Source organism: Eptatretus burgeri, chromosome 2 (assembly GCF_056783735.1).
Source record: "Eptatretus burgeri isolate ZD-2024b chromosome 2, Ebu_testis_v1, whole genome shotgun sequence".
Taxonomy (NCBI): domain Eukaryota; kingdom Metazoa; phylum Chordata; class Myxini; order Myxiniformes; family Myxinidae; genus Eptatretus; species Eptatretus burgeri.
In genome coordinates this window covers 103512824-103533604 of record NC_140962.1, presented here as the reverse complement: position 1 = coordinate 103533604, position 20781 = coordinate 103512824, and the positions used below count along the sequence as shown (strand labels likewise).

At 44.1% G+C, this 20781-nt stretch overlaps 1 protein-coding gene across 2 annotated transcripts in view; it reads left to right on the top strand.

Moving 5' to 3' along the window:
• The first annotated feature begins 5038 nt into the window (after positions 1 to 5038).
• Positions 5039 to 20781, top strand: part of LOC147032709 (cullin-associated NEDD8-dissociated protein 1-like) — a 97091-nt gene continuing 81348 nt past the window's right edge. For both annotated transcript variants that reach the window (XM_085870552.1, XM_085870551.1), the window contains exons 1-3: positions 5039 to 5265; positions 6995 to 7138; positions 16725 to 16879. In XM_085870552.1, the coding sequence (XP_085726678.1) occupies positions 5198 to 5265; positions 6995 to 7138; positions 16725 to 16879 (367 nt within the window). In that variant the 5' untranslated portion in view covers positions 5039 to 5197. The remainder of the gene's footprint in view (positions 5266 to 6994; positions 7139 to 16724; positions 16880 to 20781) is intronic.

Below are 20781 nucleotides of genomic sequence, written 5' to 3'. Positions count from 1 at the left end.
CCCCTTTCTCACCAAGCGCGGGGAAAAATGGCGGGAAAACCCCACAAGCGTTGTTGGTTTTCTTCTCCACGCGCCGTACGACGAGGGAAGGAAGATTCGGGCGGGAGATATTTGCGCTGGCATTTTGGGCGGGAGATCTTGGTGGGAGATATTTAAGCGGGAGTTTTGGGCGGGAGATGCCCTTCGCACCCTTGTTGCTGCTGCCACTCCGCTCCTTTCATCCGTCCCGCGGAGATCGTGACCGCACGGTTCTCGTTGAATGGCGAGTGGCGAAGATGGTGGTAGCGTAGTTGTGGAAGGTGGCGTCGTGGTGTGAATGGCGTGATTGTTGGCGTCGTGAAGTGAATGGCGTGATCGTTGAGATGTTGGTTGTGGCGATGTTTGTCGTTGTTCTTGCACCAAAATAACGACAGCAAAAGAAAAACGGCTAACTGAAGAATCGCAGCCCGAATGGATCACATATATTCCCTCTATACAACGGGTTTGGGCTAACTACACATGGACTTACCGATATATCTCACCTGAGGACCCTTTATGGTGTAATGCGAATTTCCACAGCTGTAACAATACAATAGAACAGATATACTTTATGAGAACCGCTAATGGATGAAGATGACTTATCTGACACTGCATTACTATGAACTTGATAGTCTTTGTTTCAACAGATATTTTGACCTATTCATTACAGTTAACTACTGAAGTGGATACCATAGAACAGATATACTTTATGTGAACCACTCATGGATGAAGATGACTTATTAACGTCCGTCATCGAAGATCGGAGGTTACTGTTTTTCACCCCTTTCTGTTTGTTTGTTTGTTTGTTTGTTTGTGAACAGTATTGCGGAAAAACTCCTCGACAGATTTCGACCAAACTTGGTGGGGGGATTAGGTATGGTCCAAGGATCATGCCATTAGATTTTGGACTTGGTCCAAAATCAAATATGGCCGCCATGGCGGCCATTTTGAAAAAATATTTCAATTTTGTTTTTTTTTGCATTTCTGCATGTTTTAAGTGATTTCCAACCCCCCCCCCAAAAAAAAAAATTGTGAGAGAAAAAAAAATTTTGCAACTTTTTTCAACAAAATTTCGATTTTTTTTTTTTTTGCATTTATACAAGTTACAAGTGATTTCCAACAAAAAACATGCCAAAATTATAATTGCGGCTGATTTTGGAACTTCAGGTGGATATACCCACGCAAAATCAATTTCTGTCTCAAGGAATCTAGTTATGACGAATGAATTGAGTATGTAAAAGTTAAAAGTAAAAGGGAAAGTTGCAAACTATAACTCTGTGAGCACTGTTGACGTCAAATTGAATGAATAGGATATCAGGTTCACTTGAGTGACCTAGCAGTATTAGCGGCGGAGGTTTTGCACTCTACTGAGTGCTCCCCCTCTAATCTGACACTGCATTACTACGAACTTGATAGTTTTTGTTTCAACAAATACTTTGACCTATTCATTACAGTTGACTACTTAAGTGTATACCATAGAACATATATACTTTATGTGAATCACTAATGGATGAATATGACGTATCTGACACTGCATTACTATGAACTCGATAGTTTTTTATTCAACAGATATTTTGACCTCTTAGTCCATGGGCCCAGGCATATATCGGTACCATCTGAGGAAACCAAACTTTAGGGCTACTAAGTTATTGGTCGGGACTATATGATTATTTCAATACGTGATAACCGTTCCAGAAGAGCAGCTTAGTGTATGTATTTTGCATTTTAACCATTTTACCATTCTGAGATATTGACGTTTTGGGGGAAAATAAAAAAAACAAAAAAACAAGGACCACTGGGAGGAAGTGGCAGAGCTGAAGTCCACGTAGGAGGAAGCAGACACCCGAATGCTTCTGCATGCTCTGCATGCAGCAGACGCTGAGTCCAAGACTGTGGTGATCACTGCCGAAGATACAGATGTCCTCATGCTTTGTCTTGCCTTCAATAAGGACATCCCATGCCCCGTGTATCAGAAGTGTGGTACGCAAACCTGCACACGGTTCCTCGACATTGACAACCAGGCGAGATTGATGGGAGACAGTGTCTGTGATGCCCTGGTTGGACTGCACGTGTTCTCCGGTTGTGATACAGTCAGTGCCTTTGCAGGCCGGGGAAAGATGGGTGCCTTGAAGCAAATGAAGTCGGATAAGACCTACCAAGAGGCCTTCAGTCAGCTCGGTCATTCATGGGAAGTATCCACCGAGCTCTTTCAGAAGCTGCAAGAGGTCACCTGCCACATGTACGTGCCGTCTACCAACACCACGAAAGTCAATGAACTCCGACATCAACTCTTCTGTGCCAGACGGGGAGAGATAGAGTCCAGTCAGCTTCCACCATGTGAAGACTGCCTCTTCATGGATGTCCTCTGTGCAAACTACCAGGCTGCTATTTGGAGGCGCTGTCTGCAATGCCAACCCTATGTTCCAAGTCGCAAGGGTTGTGGATGGACCACTGATGATGACGGGAAGCTGGCCATCGAGTGGATGCAGGGTTCTCCAGCACCCGGTGCAGTGTTGCAACTGCTTTCCTGCAAGTGTGGACGGTCGTGCAAACTCCCAGACTGCACGTGCCCTGCCAATAGCCTGAAGTGCACTGACATGTGCAAGTTACGAACCTGCAGCAACCAGCCCGCTGATGTCGAGGAAGAGGTTGTAGACCTCGAGGACTCTGATGCTGATACCAGTGATGAAGACTAGACTACTGATCCATGGTGTGAATGTTTTGGCACAATCACAAGGACATTCATGGCTACAAATATGCATGAGTAAAACATAGTACATAAACATGCCACAGTAGCGTGGTGAAATTGGGGTTATCTGTAAATTTCACATTTTGGACGCTTGTTGGAACTAGGGTAGGGGAAGGGCAATTCCTTTAACTGTGGTGAAAACTTGTAAAATGTTCATAAATGTTTTCCTCATACAACATGTGCATGTTCAGTAGCACTACCCAGGGAACTTGTATGACAATATTATAAATTAAAATGTACTGAAAATCACTAATCAGCAACATTTTGATAGGCCCTATTGCTCGCCCCTTTCTGCCATAAAACAAATTCTGCCTTCAGGAATGACAGAAAGGATTATTCGGATGGTATAAATAAAGCATTTCAGACATGTAGTTGTGGTTTGCAGTTCATTCTAGCCCCATGTGGAAACAGCAATTGCATCATTAGTGAATGTTTCTGAGTTTGCCTTTTCGCTTTCATTATGCGGAGGGTGGGTACATTCCAGAGATGATAACTACCAATAAGCTGCCAGTCTGCAATGGTTATCCCATCAAAATATGATCTATATATACACCAATTCAAAAATCATAACTAGGATTGGTTTCCTTAGATGGTACAGACAAGTGGAATTTCTGGCCAGGGCCCATGGACTATATTCATTACAGTTGACTACTTAAGTATATAACATAGAACGGAGATACATCATGTTAACCACTAATGGATGAAGATGACTTATCTGACACTGCATTATTATGAACTTGATAGTTTTTGTTTCAACAGATATTTTGACCTATTCATTACAGTTGACAGCTTAAGTGTATACCATAGAAAGGATATACATTATGTGAACCACTAAACATACCATAGAACAGATATACTTTATAAGAACCACTAATGGATGAAGATGACTTATCTGACACTGCATTACTATGAACTTGATAGTTTTTGTTTCAACAAATACTTTAACCTATTCATTACAGTTGACTACTTAAGTGTATACCATCGAAAGGATATACATTATGTGAACCACTAAACATACCATAGAACAGATATACTTTATAAGAACCACTAATGGATGAAGATGACTTATCTGACACTGCATTACTATGAACTTGATAGTTTTTGTTTCAACAAATACTTTAACCTATTCATTACAGTTGACTACTTAAGTGTATACCATAGAAAGGATATACATTATGTGAACCACTAAACATACCATAGAACAGATATACTTTATAAGAACCACTAATGGATGAAGATGACTTATCTGACACTGCATTACTATGAACTTGATAGTTTTTGTTTCAACAAATACTTTAACCTATTCATTACAGTTGACTACTTAAGTGTATACCATAGAACAGATATACCTCATGTGAACCACTAAACATACCCTAAAGCATAAACGGTACATTTCTCGAGTTGATTGACTTTTAAATAATAACATTTGCATCTGGATATATGCTCCGTTATGGTTGCTATTGCCAGGGAAATTGGCATAGATACCTGTGGACAATAAAAACCAGTATATACATGATATATTTGTGTTACAAATGTCCACACCTTTAATTTGATATGCGACCTGCTTTGCTTTATAACAATATTTGAAACTGGTATAGTAGTTGCAACCGAAACAGCGATCATGGTATTTTAGGGGTCACAAAAAAAGCCACCAAAATGTCCCCAAAATGAAAAACAAAAGTTGGCACACCATGATTTTTCTGATTCTCAATGCATCTGTCTGCAATAAAATCCATGGTGGAAAAAAAATTATCATCCAGTTCCCCCGGTATTAGAGTTTTATACATATGTTTCGACACTGAGGGCCTGACTGCTCTGCTCTCCTCAGCGCAGTGACTGTTCTGCTCTCCTCAGCGCAGTGACTACTCTGCTCTGCTCTCCTCAGCGCAGTGACTGCTCTGCTCTGCTCTCATCAGCGCAGTACCTCATCGCGGTGTTTATGAGGTATAAAGTCGAACACATTTAGCCCTGAGAGCAACAGATTTATCCTTCGATGTGCAGGCATTCCTGATGGTTGAGCAGATAGTTATTTTTAAACGAAAACACGTGGTAATATGATCATTTAATTATGGAGCGGTGTATAACGTTACCACACGAAGGCAATTTTTTTTCTCCACTCCTTTTATTTCGATAGATGATTGTAGAAATTTCTTAGAAAGAGCCAAGAGTATTAAAATGGTGGATATCAAATTCCAGTCGATCAACTAACCGCAAAAGAAAAAACCGAACTAACCAGCGCGCCAAACTTTTAATTGCCGTTTTCGACTTCTGGGTGAAAGTGCTTCCCCATTGGTCAATCTATGAGCCAATGGTAAACAGCGACTCGGCAGCCATTTACAACCCGCCATTTCGGCGAGCCTGTGCTCGTCCTTATTTGCTCTATCTGCTCACAGGATCTACCAGAAGCAGAACAAACGGTCCGCCGGCACCATGACGAGCGTGTCGTATCACATCTCCAACCTGTTGGAGAAGATGACGTCCAGCGACAAGGATTTCAGGTTGGGCCTGTGAAGATTGCACCGTTAGCCTAGTTTTACCTCATAATTCACAAGCACGATTGTTTTAACGTTGCGGTTTATATGCTCGAGTACACCGGGAATGGAGGGTAATTTTGTTTCATGGCTTCTTGATGTTCAGTGTGACCAATAATGTTTGTGCTATGAACATGAAAAAGCGGGAGGAAGGACGCGAGTTTCATGGCACATTGTGCTCAATGTAACGTTCTTGGATTCTAAAACACACACACACACACACACACACACACACACACACACACACACACACACACACACACACACACACACACACACACACACACACACAATGATGATACTAGGAGAAGTACCTCCATCCCCGAAGGTGGTGTTTTCACATCTATCTGTCTGTTTGTATGCAGGATATCTCAAAAAGTTGTGGATGGATTCAGATGAAAATTTGTGGACAGGTTGGGTGTGTGACAAGGAAGAACTGATTCAATTTTGGTGAAAATCCAGATCCGACTACGAGAATTTATTAAGTGATTCTTCACCATTGAGAGATGGGGCCAAAAAACGAAAAATGTCACGATATCTCAAAAAGTTGTGGATGGATTCGGATGAAATTTTGTGGACATGTTCGATTTGTGACAAGGCAAACTGATTAGATTTTGGTGAAAATCCGGATCCGACTACGAGAATTTATTCAGTGATTCTTCACCATTGAGAGATGGGGCCAAAAACGATGTATAGCACAATATCTCAAAAAGTTGTGGACGGATTCGGATGAAACTTGGTGGACAGGTTGGGTGTGTGACAAGGAAGAACTGATTCAATTTTGGTGAAGACCCGATTCCGGATCCGGATTTGAAAAAAAAAAAAATAAGCATTCTTTAAATGATTCTTCACCATTGAGAGATGGGGCCAAAAAACGAAAAATGTCACGATATCTCAAAAAGTTGTGGATGGATTCGGATGAAATTTTGTGGACATGTTCGATTTGTGACAAGGCAAACTGATTAGATTTTGGTGAAAATCCGGATCCGACTACGAGAATTTATTCAGTGATTCTTCACCATTGAGTGATGGGGCCAAAAACGATGTATAGCACAATATCTCAAAAAGTTGTGGACAGATTCGGATGAAACTTGGTGGACAGGTTGGGTGTGTGACAAGGAAGAACTGATTCAATTTTGGTGAAGACCCGATTCTATATCCGGATTTGAAAAAAAAATAATAAGCATTCTTTAAATGATTCTTCACCATTGAGCGATCGGGCCAAAAACAACGTATAGCTGCTGATAGGATGAGATCTCAAAAAGTTGTGGGTCAGTTGGGTGTGTGATGAGGAAGAATTGATGAGATTTTGGTGAAAAGCTCGATCTGGCGCATTAATGGGATACAAAGCGTAAGCTGTTCAACCTGGCAGAGACAGGTACACGCTCTTCCGAGTGCCGTTCCAGTTTGAACTTTTCTGTGTTCACCTGGTGTATCTCGTGTTAATTTGACCCGAGACAGTCACTGAGCTGTTTACTGTTGTAATCTGAGCACATAGCTCGTGTTGCTCGGATGCCATATTGATATCCGACACTCTGTGGTGATCTGTCTAATGTCTCTTATAATGTCTTTATGAATTATTTTTTTTAAACACACTAATGCCCTTTCCCTGGTACCAGCTCATGCACGAGTCTTCGATTTATAGGAGGAAAACAAAAACTCTCTCTCGCTCTCGCTCTCTCTCTCTCCTTTGCAGGTTCATGGCCACCAATGACCTGATGTCGGAATTGCAAAAGGATTCCATTAAGTTGGACGATGACAGCGAACGAAAGGTTGTGAAGATGCTTCTTAAACTGCTTGAGGACAAAAATGGAGAAGTGCAAAACCTGGCTGTCAAATGGTAAGTTCTTAAGCTTTTTAATGTATGTTCACAAAATGGTTGACTGACGTGCTTGTTTGTTACCTTCGCATTCTGCGAAAGGTTATGTTTTGGTCGGCGTGTATTTATTTATTTATTTATTTGTTTGTAATCTTGTGATTCGTATAACTCAAAAAGTATTAAACCGAATTGCATGAAATTTGGTGGGATGATTGGTTATTAGCCAGGAAGCATTCGATTAGATTTTGGGATCGTTCGCGTCAAAGGTCAAGGTCACGGTCACGAAAAGGTCAAAATCGTCTTTTTACGATAACACGGTCAATTTTTATTCAATTTGCATGCAACTAACGCCAAAATGTTCAGAATTCAACGCCTCATCTTGTGATATGCAATATGACACAATGACGCCCATACTCTTGTTACCGGTTAGGGGTCAAAGGTCAGGGGGGTCACGACCTTGAAAAATATGCGGTTTTTGTCATAACGCGGTCAATTCTTGTCCACTTTACATGATCCCAGCACCAAAATGTTCAGAATTTAATGCCCAATCTTGTGACACAATGACGTCATAACACGTGTCACCGGTTGGGGTAAAATGTCGGGGGGGGGGGGTCACGCCCTTGAAAAATATGCGGTTTTCGGCATAACTCAGTCAATTCTTATTCGATTTGCATGAAACCAGCATCAAACGAGATTACCTTCTCTTGTTGAAACGTTGTATTCACCGAGCTTGCGAGTGAAGACTCGCCAAAACGACGTGAGTTCATTGTTGTTTAGTCCGTAGCCCCCGAAAGTCAGGAGGGGGTCATGACATTATAGATATGTGGTTTGTGTCATAAGACCATTCATATGAAACCAGTTCCCCACACTCATACCAAGAACAAAAAAAGTAGTGGCGGCGAAGGTATGCGCTCTATGAGTGCCCGTTCTAGTTTTCACATGTCACTAATGGCTGAATGTGCAAAGCAGCCTTTGGCAAATGAGTAGATCTATTCCCACATTCAAGACATGATTAGGAGTGAATGCGTTTTGCAAGTACTCTCGAGTGTTTCAGGGGGTTTGTGCATAGACGGGACAAAAAAAAAACGACGATGACCAGATATTCAGAATTATTGTGACTCATTTGGATGTTTGATGAGATGTTTCTGCCTTGTTTCACATTTACGAATGCAAGCAAACGGCATTGAGGAACATCCTTCTTGTGCAAGATTTTCCTTTGATCAGCTGCACTTCTGGTTCTGATGTACCATACTCTGTTAGAGTGTTGGTGCTGCCAAAGCAGTTTATTGGCAAGGGGTATGCTGGGTGGCTTGCCATTGCCTTCCCATTAGTAGTTAGGGCAAAAATTTTGGAATTTTGCCATGGTGCCAGCGATAGCTCACCTACTCTTGGTGAAGGGCACAATAGGGTCTTTCATGTCCACCGACATGCCGGCAGACCGGACGCCCATTTGACGTCCATCCGAGGGACGGCACACATATTGATGAATCACCGGGATGACGGTTTGTACCCTGGCCGAGATTCAAACACAGGTTGGACTACTTAGAGGCAAGTGTGTGGATGTTCAATTGCATGTATTTATTTTTTACCCTCGAGGCCATCCTGCCAACCCTCATTACCAGCAGTTGAATGGCATGCAAATGGTGATTGAAGAAATTGAGAGATATTATTGGGCAAAAGTATTTTGGAATAGTTTACCTTTGATAAAGTTATAAATTGACAGCTTGCTGAAGTAACTTGAAATGTCTAAACTTGAGTTTTTGCCTTGTTTTTAGATACTTTTCCAAGCCCATCCTAATGTACGGGGTAATTACCCCAGAAGTGGCGTATTTTATGATGACTTGCAATACCCCCTCCCACCAGGAGCAACTCAATACCATACATATATACATAGAGAGAATTGGGTTCCTGAACTATATCCCCACCTCCACACTTGACTCCATACCCCCACCCTGAACCTCCAGACCTTTTTCTTTTTAACCCCCTAAAACCAACCTTTGCACACCTCGAGTTCAACTCATTCTGTTCAACGGTTCAGGAATATTTAGAAGTCAAGCAAATACGCAGACTCTTCTTAAATTGTAGTACAACTCGGCATTTTTACTTGTTGCTTTGCTTGCATGTTTAATCAAAAGATGACATGTTGTACTTCACAAGCTCGATTTGCTCTATCATTTGTCTGAGGTCATCTTCCATCTGCTTGGAAATGAGCCCATGTCATGCTTCCCCATTCTTGGGTCGCTCACCTGCATTTTTTTTTTCATTTATTTATTTGCATCTGTTTATATTTTCACCTCCGGATGTTTTCTGACAGTTCTGTGATCCCCTCCCCCCCCCGCCCCCCCCGTGTATAAAATGTCCATTCGCATACAAAATTCAGCTTTCTACCTCACCCGGAAGGTACTGATCTTTAACATCAGTCAGTCGGTGAATCTGTGGTTAGAAAGTTTTTATATAGGTATACAGTAAACCCTTACATATCTATGCCTGGTATTGGCTTAATGGTTCAGGTATCTGGCTTTGGATCTGAGGGTCCTGAGTTCAACTCCTGCTTGGTTGTTGAATTAATACCAGGTGGGGTTGACTCTGCCTGTCATCCTTCCGAGGTCGGCAAAATGAGTGCCAGCATGCTGGTATACTGTGTCGGAGTGGCGACCCGTGCAGGATTGTGCCCAAGAGCCAAGGAGACTGCTTAAGCAGCACCAACGCTCGACACAGAGTACGGTCCCAATCTCCTCCTCTCCTCCTTAAATATCTCGGGCATCCTCTTATGTACCGATTTTTATAATTACTGTGGGTTTAATTTTGACCAGTCATGGTTTTTGTGTGGAGTTGTAGTGGTTATCTCACACCACAAGGTTTTTGTTTCTCATGCACCATGAATGGTGAGGCTGAAGCGTAAAAGTATGGAGAAAAGAAGTGATTATTCTTCACAGTTTTGACTTTACAGATGTAATTGTAAATCAACAGCACTGCTGCTGTGCAGGTGGTAACTGAGACATGCAGCGTGTACATTATTGCACTGTACCTATATCCGCGTCATCACTACAATTGGTGTAATCTTCCATGTAATCGTAATCAATTCCTTTATTTTCTGTTATTATTTCCTTTAATGATTTTTTTTTTTTTTAAAAGAGCAGGTTTTGGGTCGCTGATGACTTCGTGTGATTCGAAGGTTGTAAGCACATTAATAATCGTTGGGTATTTATTTTCTTACATTTGAAACTCAAAATATGCTAAAATTAACTTTTAAGTCAAAACTTTTGTCAGTGATCGAAAAACAGTCCGGAAGATACCGAAGATGCTATGACGTCACGTTCTCCGAAAACTTCGGGAACATTCGGAAACAGCGTGTGAACAATGGCGAGATGCGAATCAGAGAGTGATTTCAGCGGAGATGAAATTGAGTGTTTTCATTCCGATATTGCCGAGGATAATGGGAATTTATACTATGGAGTTTCTGGTCCCGAGCCATATAAATTTGAGCCACTTGCAAGTGCCAGAAAACGGCTTATTTTGTGTACAAGTGGCAGGACTGACTTTCTGGCAGTTTATCCTGACAGACTCCATCAGACAGATTGGTTTGTAGATTTTCATTTTCTTGTTCAATGCATAAAATAATGCAAAGTTTGATTTGTCTGTGACTTGATATAATAATTTTTTTTTAACCCTCTCATAGCCTGGTGTTGGCTCAGTGGTGAGGGTGGTGGCTTGGGATCCTAGGGTCCTGAGTTCAAGCCCCGTCGGCCGCTGAATTGATACACCAGATTGTTGACTCAGCCTGTCATCCTTCCGAGGTCTGTGAAATGAGTACCAGTTCCAGTGTGTGTACTGTTATAGGGGCACTGCATCAGCGACAGAGTCGCGCTTCAAGAAATGATAGCTACCCCGGCAGCTAAGCTGCCATACGACCACCACCAACCCTCGAGTCACTCAAGAGTCAGAAATAGAATGAATCAATAATGGACCCAAATATATTACACACCGTAGCCTTGGTGTTGAAGTCTTTCTGACAGCTGAGCTTGACCCCAGCGAAAGTGAACAGTTAGAACAAACCCCAACTTTCAAGAGACTGTTGTGGCATATCTATTGATAATTCTAGGTTTGTGTGTGTGTGTGTGTGTGTGTGTGTGTGTGTGTGTGTGTGTGTGTGTGTGTGTGTGTGTGTGTGTGTGTGTGTGTGTGTGTGTGTGTGTGTGAGACACCGCTGTTTCTCGACAACCACTGGTCCGATCTAATTGAAACTTTGCCAGGTATATTTTTGGGGCCCTGTGGATATGCCTTTTCAAGGTTTGATATTAATCGGACAAGTGCTTCTCAAGTTATGGCCATTTATTTACCAACCATTTCTCAGCAAAAGCTTTCTGCGACTCATTAGGACTGACTCAATCGGTCAACTTCCCGACCCGGATCTCAACCAATGGTACTCCATCTCTTCTGGATCTGATTTTGACAAATTTCCCTGACAATATCTGCTGCTCTTCCTTCGCTCCAATCGGTTCTTCTGACCACGTCCTTGTCAAAGTGGACATCCCTCTGGCTGTTATCAGAGAACCACCTCACCGCCGTCGAGTCTGGCATTTCACTCAAGCCGACTGGCAGGGTCTCCAAGCAGCCATCAAACTTGCAGACTGGTCTCCTATCACTACTTTCTCAAACATAAACTCATCCTGGGAATTCTTTCAAAGAAACTTGCTCTCCCTCATGCACAGATTTATCCCCTCTCGTGTTCAGTTGTCCTACCCTTCCTCCCGCCCTTGGTTTACTGAAGCTAGTGGCGAGGCAGTTGGCCTGAAACAACTTGCCTTTGCTTTATGGAAAGCAAACCCAACTGAGGGCAATCTCAGTTCCTTCCACAAAGCTCGGAACAAGTGTGTATCTACCCTCAGGAGAGCCAGAAAACAACATCTTTCTCATCTTAAGTCTGAACTCTCAAACCTCTCTCCCTCCTCAAAATCCTGGTGGCATTTAATCAAATCTGTTTCTGGTGTATGTTCCCCCTCCATCCCCTCCCTTACCTCAAATGGCCGCACTGCTGATACCGCACGTGATAAAGCTGAATGTCTAAACTCGGTGTTTGCAGCTAAATCTTGTGTCCTAAACCCATCACTATCTCTACCCACCTTACCCAGTCGCACCCAACTGTCCCTGGACTCTGTATCCTTTTCTCCTGACAAGGTGGAGAGCTTGCTTTCAAACCTCGAGTCAGATTCTGCAACCGGTCCAGACGGCATCAGCCCACGTGTCCTCAAAGCCTGCTCTTCTGCTCTTGCTCACCCTCTCTCTGTTCTATTCACCCTCTCATTTGCCCAAGGTCATCTGCTTGGAAATCTGCTAACATCACTGCCCTGCATAAAAAAGTGCAAAAACGGATCCCTGTAACTACAGACCAATCAGCCTTCTCCCAATCATCAGCAAGGTTATGGAATCCATCATCGCTTCAGACATGAAATCCTTCCTCTTCTCCAATGGCTTGATTTCCAATCATCAATTTGGTTTCAGACCAGGTCACTCTACCCTGGATATGCTGCTTCTGCTCTCCCATAAATGGATGGAGGTCCTCAATGCCAGACAGGAAATCCGAGCCGTATCTCTGGACATATCACGTGCTTTTGACACAGTCTAGCACCCTGCACTACTCACCAAACTCTCTTCCCATGGTATTCAAGGCCATCTCCACTCATGGCTCACAGACTTCCTCTCCTGTCGCAGTCAACGTGTTGCCCTAAATGGAGTTCTTTCATCCCCTCTTCCTGTGCAGGCTGGAGTTCCTCAAGGTAGCGTTCTGGGCCCTGTTCTTTTTCTGGTTTTCATCAATGATCTCTCCGACTGTCTGGAAAATCCTCTATTTCTCTTTGCCGACGACTCCACCCTTTGCCGAACCATCTGTCATCCCTCAGACCGGCAAGCAGCAGCTTCTTCGCTCACTGCAGATCTGGATAAAATCACAAACTGGTCCAACACATGGAACATGTCTTTCAATCCAGACAAATCTCACACTCTCACTATGTCTCTTCGAAAGGACCGTTTAGAACCCCCCCCCCCCTCCATCCACTTTCTCAACAATCCTCTGGAAGAAGTCTTTTCTTTCAAGCTTCTGGGTCTCACTATCTGCCATGATCTTTCCTGGGAAAGTCACATTTCCAACCTCGCCTCAAAAGCCAGTCGCCGACTGGGAATCCTCCGTCGTGCAAAGTCGTTCCTCGGCCCTCTTGAGCTCCTGACCACTTACAAAGCTTTTTTCCGTAGCCTGATGGAGTACTGCTCTCCCCTCTGGGCTGGTGCTCCTGCCTCCCACCTTTCTCGGCTTCACACTGTCGAAACCAAGGCATTGAAGCTCATCGGCATCTCCCGCAATGAAGCTGAGTCTTTGGGCCTTTCACTCAATCACCGCAGGTTGGTCGGTGGTCTTTCTGTCTTCTACCGACTCCTCTCCAGCCTTGCCCCCCCTGCTCTCTGCAATTTGTCCCCACCAAATTTCCACAGGGCGCTCAAGGTCCGCCAACAACCCCCTTCTGGTAAAACTACCAAAATCACGAATCACTGCTCATCTTCACTCTTTCATTCCTCTTTTTTCCCGCCTTTGGAATAAACTTCCTCACTCTATTCTTTCCCATTCTTCCCTCCAGGCTTTCAAAACAGCTGTTCACCACCACCTCTTATCTTCCGCCATCCAAATCCTCGATCTTTTCTACTCTCGATAATCCACCCAAGCCCACTTCCTTCAATTCCCCTGCTTTCCTTCCTGAAAGTCCCTGAAATGTCCATCTTCTCTTCGCCATGTTCCCCGTCCCATCCCCATCCCTCTCCCTTCCACAGTTCACCTAATGTGTCTGTTCCCCACTGTTTTGTTCCTTCCACTCCCGCCCCTCTTGTCTCATGCCCCCTTGCTGTGAGTTGTGTGTTAGCTCTCATACGAGCCTCGACAAGGTATACAAAAAAAAACAAAAAAAAAACCAATGACAGGACACGTTGCTGCGTAGACGTGGCCGATGGGGAAGAGATTCTCAGCCGCGTTCCCCATTACGGGTTACAACGTAGGACTTCTGGATAGTGTATTCTAATAATGTCTCGATTTCTTATGCGCATTTATAGATTATAAACACAATGCCCCAATCCTGTCGTCATTTTACGAGAGCGAAGGAACAGACTGTGTGGTTGTTTGAAAGTGTTTTTTTTGTTTGTTTGTTTTTTGTTTTTTTTCTCTTCTCTTCTCTTCTCTTTGTGTTTTTCCTTGCGATGACATTGCGAAAAGGCAAAATACTTTGGCGCTACTTGAATAATTGGCCATTAAAAGTAGATTGCGAATAATCGTAGGTGACACAGTGTGAGAAGATGAAGCAGGAGCCAGCTGAGGAGGAGAAGGCTGAATGGTGGGCACAGCGTCACGCTTCAGTCTCACTTGAGCAGTTGTTTTGAAACCGAGCTCACTCATTGCGTTACCTTCGTAATCCTCGGCTGTAAAATGGTCACCACAAATGACAAGTCTATCCAAAGGGTCCTCTTTACCCGTTTTCTTTGGGGGAAAATTCGCCCGTTTTGTTTGTACAAATCTTATCCACTGACGGCGAATGTTTGATTCCTTCGGGAATCGGTGGGAGTGATTACCGGTTTTCCAGCCATTTTCGCAAAAAATTACTACACACGTACGAGGCATGATGTACAAATATTGAAATGACTTTGTTCTACAATAATTCAAAATAAAAAATGATAATATGGACAGTTGCAAGCTCAAAAAAAGCGAAAGAACGGTCCGCTCAACTGGACACTTCTTCAATGAGCGAGTGAGCTTCCGCTTTGTTTTGGAGAACGTGACGTCACCATCCATATATGGGCACACGGCTGTTTTTTTCAACAGCCTCGAGAAATAACAACTTCGGAGTTAAATTTCATTAATTTTCCCAATAGTTAGGCAACCACAATAGTTTGCATCGAACTATTTAATGAAAATATAATCATATTAATAAATTTTCAGAACATGTTTGGTGACCCGCAACCTGCTATTTAACCATGGCTCCCAAGAGGAAAACTGCTGGTGGTGAACCAAATGCAAAAAAAGTCGAGATGTCTTTGACTGAACGTGAAGGTTTTGAATAAACTTGGTCGAGGCGAGGGTGCATTTATTTGCTGGTGTTCAGAGCTGCAGAATGATTTGTAAATGAAACTCATCAACAGCTTTAACAAACGGAAGAAGGGAAGGTGGGGTCTTTGGGTCCGGAATTGTGCACACTCGCCTCAAAGCCATCTAGCCTGGGTTTGAATTCCGACCCAGCTATAAACTGTCATCCCGGTGTTTCACAGGCAGGGTGCTTCATCAATGTGTGCCGTCCCTCGGATGGACGTTAAACTAGAAATCCCATCTGCCGGCGTTAGTTGGTGGACGTTTAAGACCCCATGGTGTCCTATGCGAAGCTGTCGTCGGTACCCTGAACAAATTCCTAATTCCTGCCCTAACTACTGCTGGCAAGGCAATGGCAAACCACCCAGTATAGCCCTTGCTTCAGAAGCTATGTCGGTAGCACCAATGCTCTGATTATGGTACATCAGAAAGAGAGGTGGGTCTTTTGATCAATTAATTATGGAAGGGAAGGACCATGTTAAATCTGCTTCAACGCAAAGTGGATTTATATTTATTTTGCATGTTTATTTCAATTGTGATGTGTTTATTTTTTTCTGTCACCCACCATCTTTCATATTTTATGAAAGCCCGGGAAGCTAACGCCCTTATCAACATACGAAATTGGTTTTAACTATGATGGCATTAACTATCCAGGAACGTAAACATTTTCCACGAATGTAAACCCTGTGATATTTCAGAGTTTACTCTATATACACCAGAATGGCACTCGGTGGAGCGCACACCTTCGCCAGGCTGAGCAGTTTACGTTTTATGTCTCACTGAGAGGCTGGATCTGCATCCGGACCATTCTTCTTTCTCTCACACCCAAATCTCATCAGCTTGTCACATTACCAGCTCATCCATGACGTTTTGTCGTAATCCGTCAAACTTTTTTAAGTCGAGCTATTTATCGTTTTTTGGCCCCATCTCTCTCTCAATGGTGAAGAACACTTAAAATTTTTTTTTTTTAGAATTCTTGTATCTGGATCTTCACCAAAATCCAACCAATTTGTCCTTGTCATGCACCCAACCTCAAACTAGTTTCTTCCTTCAGCGAGGAGGGGGGGGGGAGTTGAGAGAGGGGATGAGGAAGGTGGAAGAGCAATGAAGGACGGGGGGGGGGAGACAAAAACAAGGGTGCAAGAGTACCCGACGTTGCAGGGCAATGTTTATGTCTTTTTGCTTTCGCTCGCACTCTTTAACTCGGTCTCGTTCAACAAGTAGCTTGTATGACCATTGCATTTTATCGACATCAGTACTTTTACACTAATTAAAACTTATTTTATTTTATGACAAGGACTTTTCTCAACACAGTTTATTTATCATTACTATAATTGAAACCTGAGATATTAGCACTACAAGCTACAAAGTTAGGCATACAAAACGGGCCAACCTTCCATTTTGTTACTAGCTTTTCACATTGAGCAGTAAATTTAAAAACAGTTTTAATTTTAGCCAAAAGTGCATACTCTTTCCTCATTCTTGCAGCCTGGGACCATTGGTCAGCAAAGTGAAGGACTATCAAGTGGAAACCATTGTCGACACTCTGTGCTCCAACATGCTTTCGGACAAAGAGCAACTGCGGGACATTTCCAGCATTGGCCTAAAGACTGTCATTGGCGAGCTGCCTCCAGCTTCTAGTGGTGAGGTCCTTTTTAACGGTGGTTTATGATTAACGGTGGATTTTATAAACTGGACATTTTTGATACATTTTATGATTTATCTTCTTTGCAGTCATCTGTGGCCTTTATTTGTATTTTTTTCTTCTATATTAATTTCGTCAGGAGACTTGACATCAATCAGAATACTTTGGGATCCTTGCATGCAATATAGTGTAGAGGTTTGCGTTATCTTTGAGCTGTCTTTCGTCCAGGTTTTATTCTTGGCCAAATTGTAAACTGCTGGACTAGTGCTTTGCTGACAGTTCTTTGCATCAATGAATGGGTATCGAGCCAGAGGACCTGTCTGCCTGCTAACACGAGTTATTGATGGAGGTGAAAGAACTCAGTGAATTTTGCAAGTATGTGAGTTGTCAGCGGAACCTTGGACAAATTCTAAATTATTGCCATCACTGTAATAGGGGCACTGCATCAGCAGCGCAACTGTGATTCCAGCAGTGATGCAAACCAGCAGTCACATGCTGTATGCAAATTAATGAATAAAACTATCTCTGATGGTTATTTGCACAGTTCTCAAACTTTGTAATCAATCTCACGTCCGTTAATATACTTTTCAGTGAAAGCAACATCATATTTCCATTGGAAGATGTTTGTAAAACTTATAATGATGTGGCCTGCCACCACTTATGAAATTTGTATTGAAGCTCGACAAGGATTTCAATTTGCAAAACTATTTCCTGTGACCATTAAAAGTGACTGCTTGATGCATTGTTCCCCTCAGTGTTGGGTGCATGTGGTTTGGCAAGCTTAGGAATTGAAGTACATTTGTGTAGTCACATGGGGTTGACTTAATTTGATTCTGAACATGTTGACATTCACCTACATGAAAGATGAGGAAGTCTGCACAATGTCAAATTGTACACATGTGTTTTGTAGTCTAATGCTTTTTTCTTCTTCTTCTGGTACTGGTGAATTGACAACAAAGACCGACTTGCACCTGCTGCCAAATGTCCAGATAAAAATTTTCTTTCAAGGTGAATTTGTGTGGACAGTCAAAGAAAACAAGCTTCATATCCTGCCTCTGCTTTAACTGCTCATAATGTAAGGTTGAATTCTAAATGGCATTTCTAAGAACAATACCAAATTAAATAAGATTATCATGCAGTTGTTTTTTATTTTGAATCAGACTTTTTACTTTAAATTCTTGGCTTGATATTCAATTTTAATCATGTAAAAGGAAAAATGAATTTAACACTTTGTTGTTTGCTATACCACTGGCAAGTGATACAAGCAGCACATTGATGTCACGGCACCCTATTTCAGGCCATCGACTTGCTTCCTTTTCTTTTTATTGTGGTGTAACCCCCCCGACCAAGGTGTCTGCAAGTTCAGAGAAAGATGCCTTCAATGAGGAATTGGAGTCTCCCACCATGACCAACTTCTGATTCTCGGCGACCTGAACATATTGTTGCGAATTCGCGCCCGCCGGCATTCGAGCGGCCACGTAACTCGAATCGCGGCACGTCGCCCACCGGATGGACAATCCAGTCGTGACCCTCTCGGACTAACGCCGGGAACCAGTCACGGGTGGACCTTTCGGCCTCACCACGATCGTGCCAATCGGCCCCCCGCGTGGGATAGGGTTGCTCGCCAAATTCGACCTACCTAAGTACCCACACGGAGGGTAGACCGGGCGATCACACCTCGCCGCAGGTCGACTTCGGACACGGGCCACTTTAAGCGACCCGTTCCGTACTATCGGGATAACCGAGCGGTGTTATCGTCAACCTCGACGGTTCCGATTAATTATTGGGCGTATTTAGCCCACGACCAACCCTTTACGTGAAGTGAGATGGAGATTCAATTAAAGAAAAGACGAAGCGAAACGGGAAAAACGGGTCAACATAAGGCATTTATTCCACGGCAAACGGAAAGCACACATATACAATTACAACAATTATGCACCAAAAGCAAATGTAAAAGAAACACAACAATTATGCACCAAAATCAAATGTAAAAGAAGAAACACAATGCAGATCTACTACCGACTACGCGAGCACACGGCAACACCTACACAGTTTTACTTTACAGATGGCGCCGACAACACATATACTCGAAAGCAAAATAAAAAGGGCCACCCTCTACGACAAGGGGGCAGATGAGCCTGGGGCCGAAACCGCGTGGAGCCTACCCGTCTTGTGATGAGCCGCAAAATGGTGGCGGTGCCCCGACTCCGCGCTCCTCCGCGGGTTTCGTTGGCACTGCTTGGAATGGGGTGGGAACGAGGCCCCCCCTTTTCGCACTATCTCAGCGCGGCGGGAAACGGGGGGGGGGGTTGTTGATGCTCTGGGGAGAGAGGATAGCTGGCTTGCTTGGGTCCCGCGACGAGCGACTCCACTGCGCCCTCGACCGCGTTTCCGGCTTCTCCTCTCTGCAGCTCCCCGACAGACCGCCTCTCCTCCAGACCCGTCTTGACTGCTGCTGCCACACTTCGCCGCCGCCGCCGCCACGACTCGCCCGAGCCCGAAACAGAAAAACCTCTACTCTCCAACTCGAGCCCGAAACAGAAACTCTTCACTCTCCAACTCGAGCCCGAAACAGAAACTCTTCTCTCTCCCTATTCGCCCCGCGCTCGGCGCTTTATAGTCAGCAGGAGAAACCATAAGCAGATTTTCGGATCAGGATCGGCTCGGGGGCGGAGCCACGCTCGCCTATTGGACAGAGGAAAAGTGGGCGTGAATCATTCCTGATCCTCGAATTTGCATATATCGATTCTACTCCGACGCGCCTGGAGGCGGGGCCAAATCGCCCCGCGCTCGCTGATAGGACGGAACAGAAGTGGGCGTGAATCATTCCTGATCCGACTCCCCCGGAAAGGCTGCTTTTTGCACCCGCTGCTCGGCGCGCGCCCTGTACGAGTCCAGGATCGGTGCCCACAAGCGGTGCGGGAATGGCGGCAGAAGGAGAGGTGAAGGTGGTGGAGGGTTTATTGTGGTGGTCCCTGGCCACGGTGACGCTTCGAATGGCGGTGATGCGATGGTTGCGAGAGCGAGTTGTGACGGTAAAGGTCGTGGCTGTTGGCGTTGTTGTTGTTGTGAAGCGGCGTTGCGGTTGGTGGTTGTTGTGTGATGGCGGTTGAGACGTGGTTGGCTCAAAATAAAGATAGAACAGAAAAACGGCTATCTTAAAGGGTCGCAGCCCGAATGAATGACATTTATTCCCTCTAAACAACGGGTTTGGGCTAACTACACATGTACTTACAGAGATACCTCACCTACGGGACCTGAATGGTGGTTTGCGAATTTGCTCAACCACAACACTACCCCCTCCCCTTTTTACAGACTCGCCCCGAGTCGTCAAATTTTCGTGTGCCATCATGTGTAGTTCTCCCCTAGTACGTTTTACCTACGGATCCCTGAGTGCGACATTCATGGTATTCGTGTCCCCAAAATAAATAACCTGAGGGCTGAGTAACTAACTAAACAAACCCACGCACACGGACGACTTAAATAAAATTGCCGGCGCTAAGACAGACATGCCGGGGGCGTACTCATATGTACAGTACATCTTACCTTAACTTACAAATTTTACACTAAACCATGGCCCAGGATCAATGGACTCTGCAAAAAGAAAGCAGTTAGTAGGGAGCCAGGCTGCTCGCATGCAGTCTCTGGCTCAAACAATGCAGGTGACAGGGAACGTGGCCGGCTGCTCACACGCAGTCCAAGGCTTTCCCTTTTTAACTGAACGCAGTGAACCACAACGGTGCATGGGCTGCACAAACGCAGTCTCCGTGCCAGCTCAAGTGGCACATGCAATGAACACAACGGATGGATGGATGGATGGATGGATGAATGGACACAAACACGGTGCACGGGCCGCCATTGCAGGCACGTGTTGTAGCTGCCAACAGGGCAGTTCTTGCA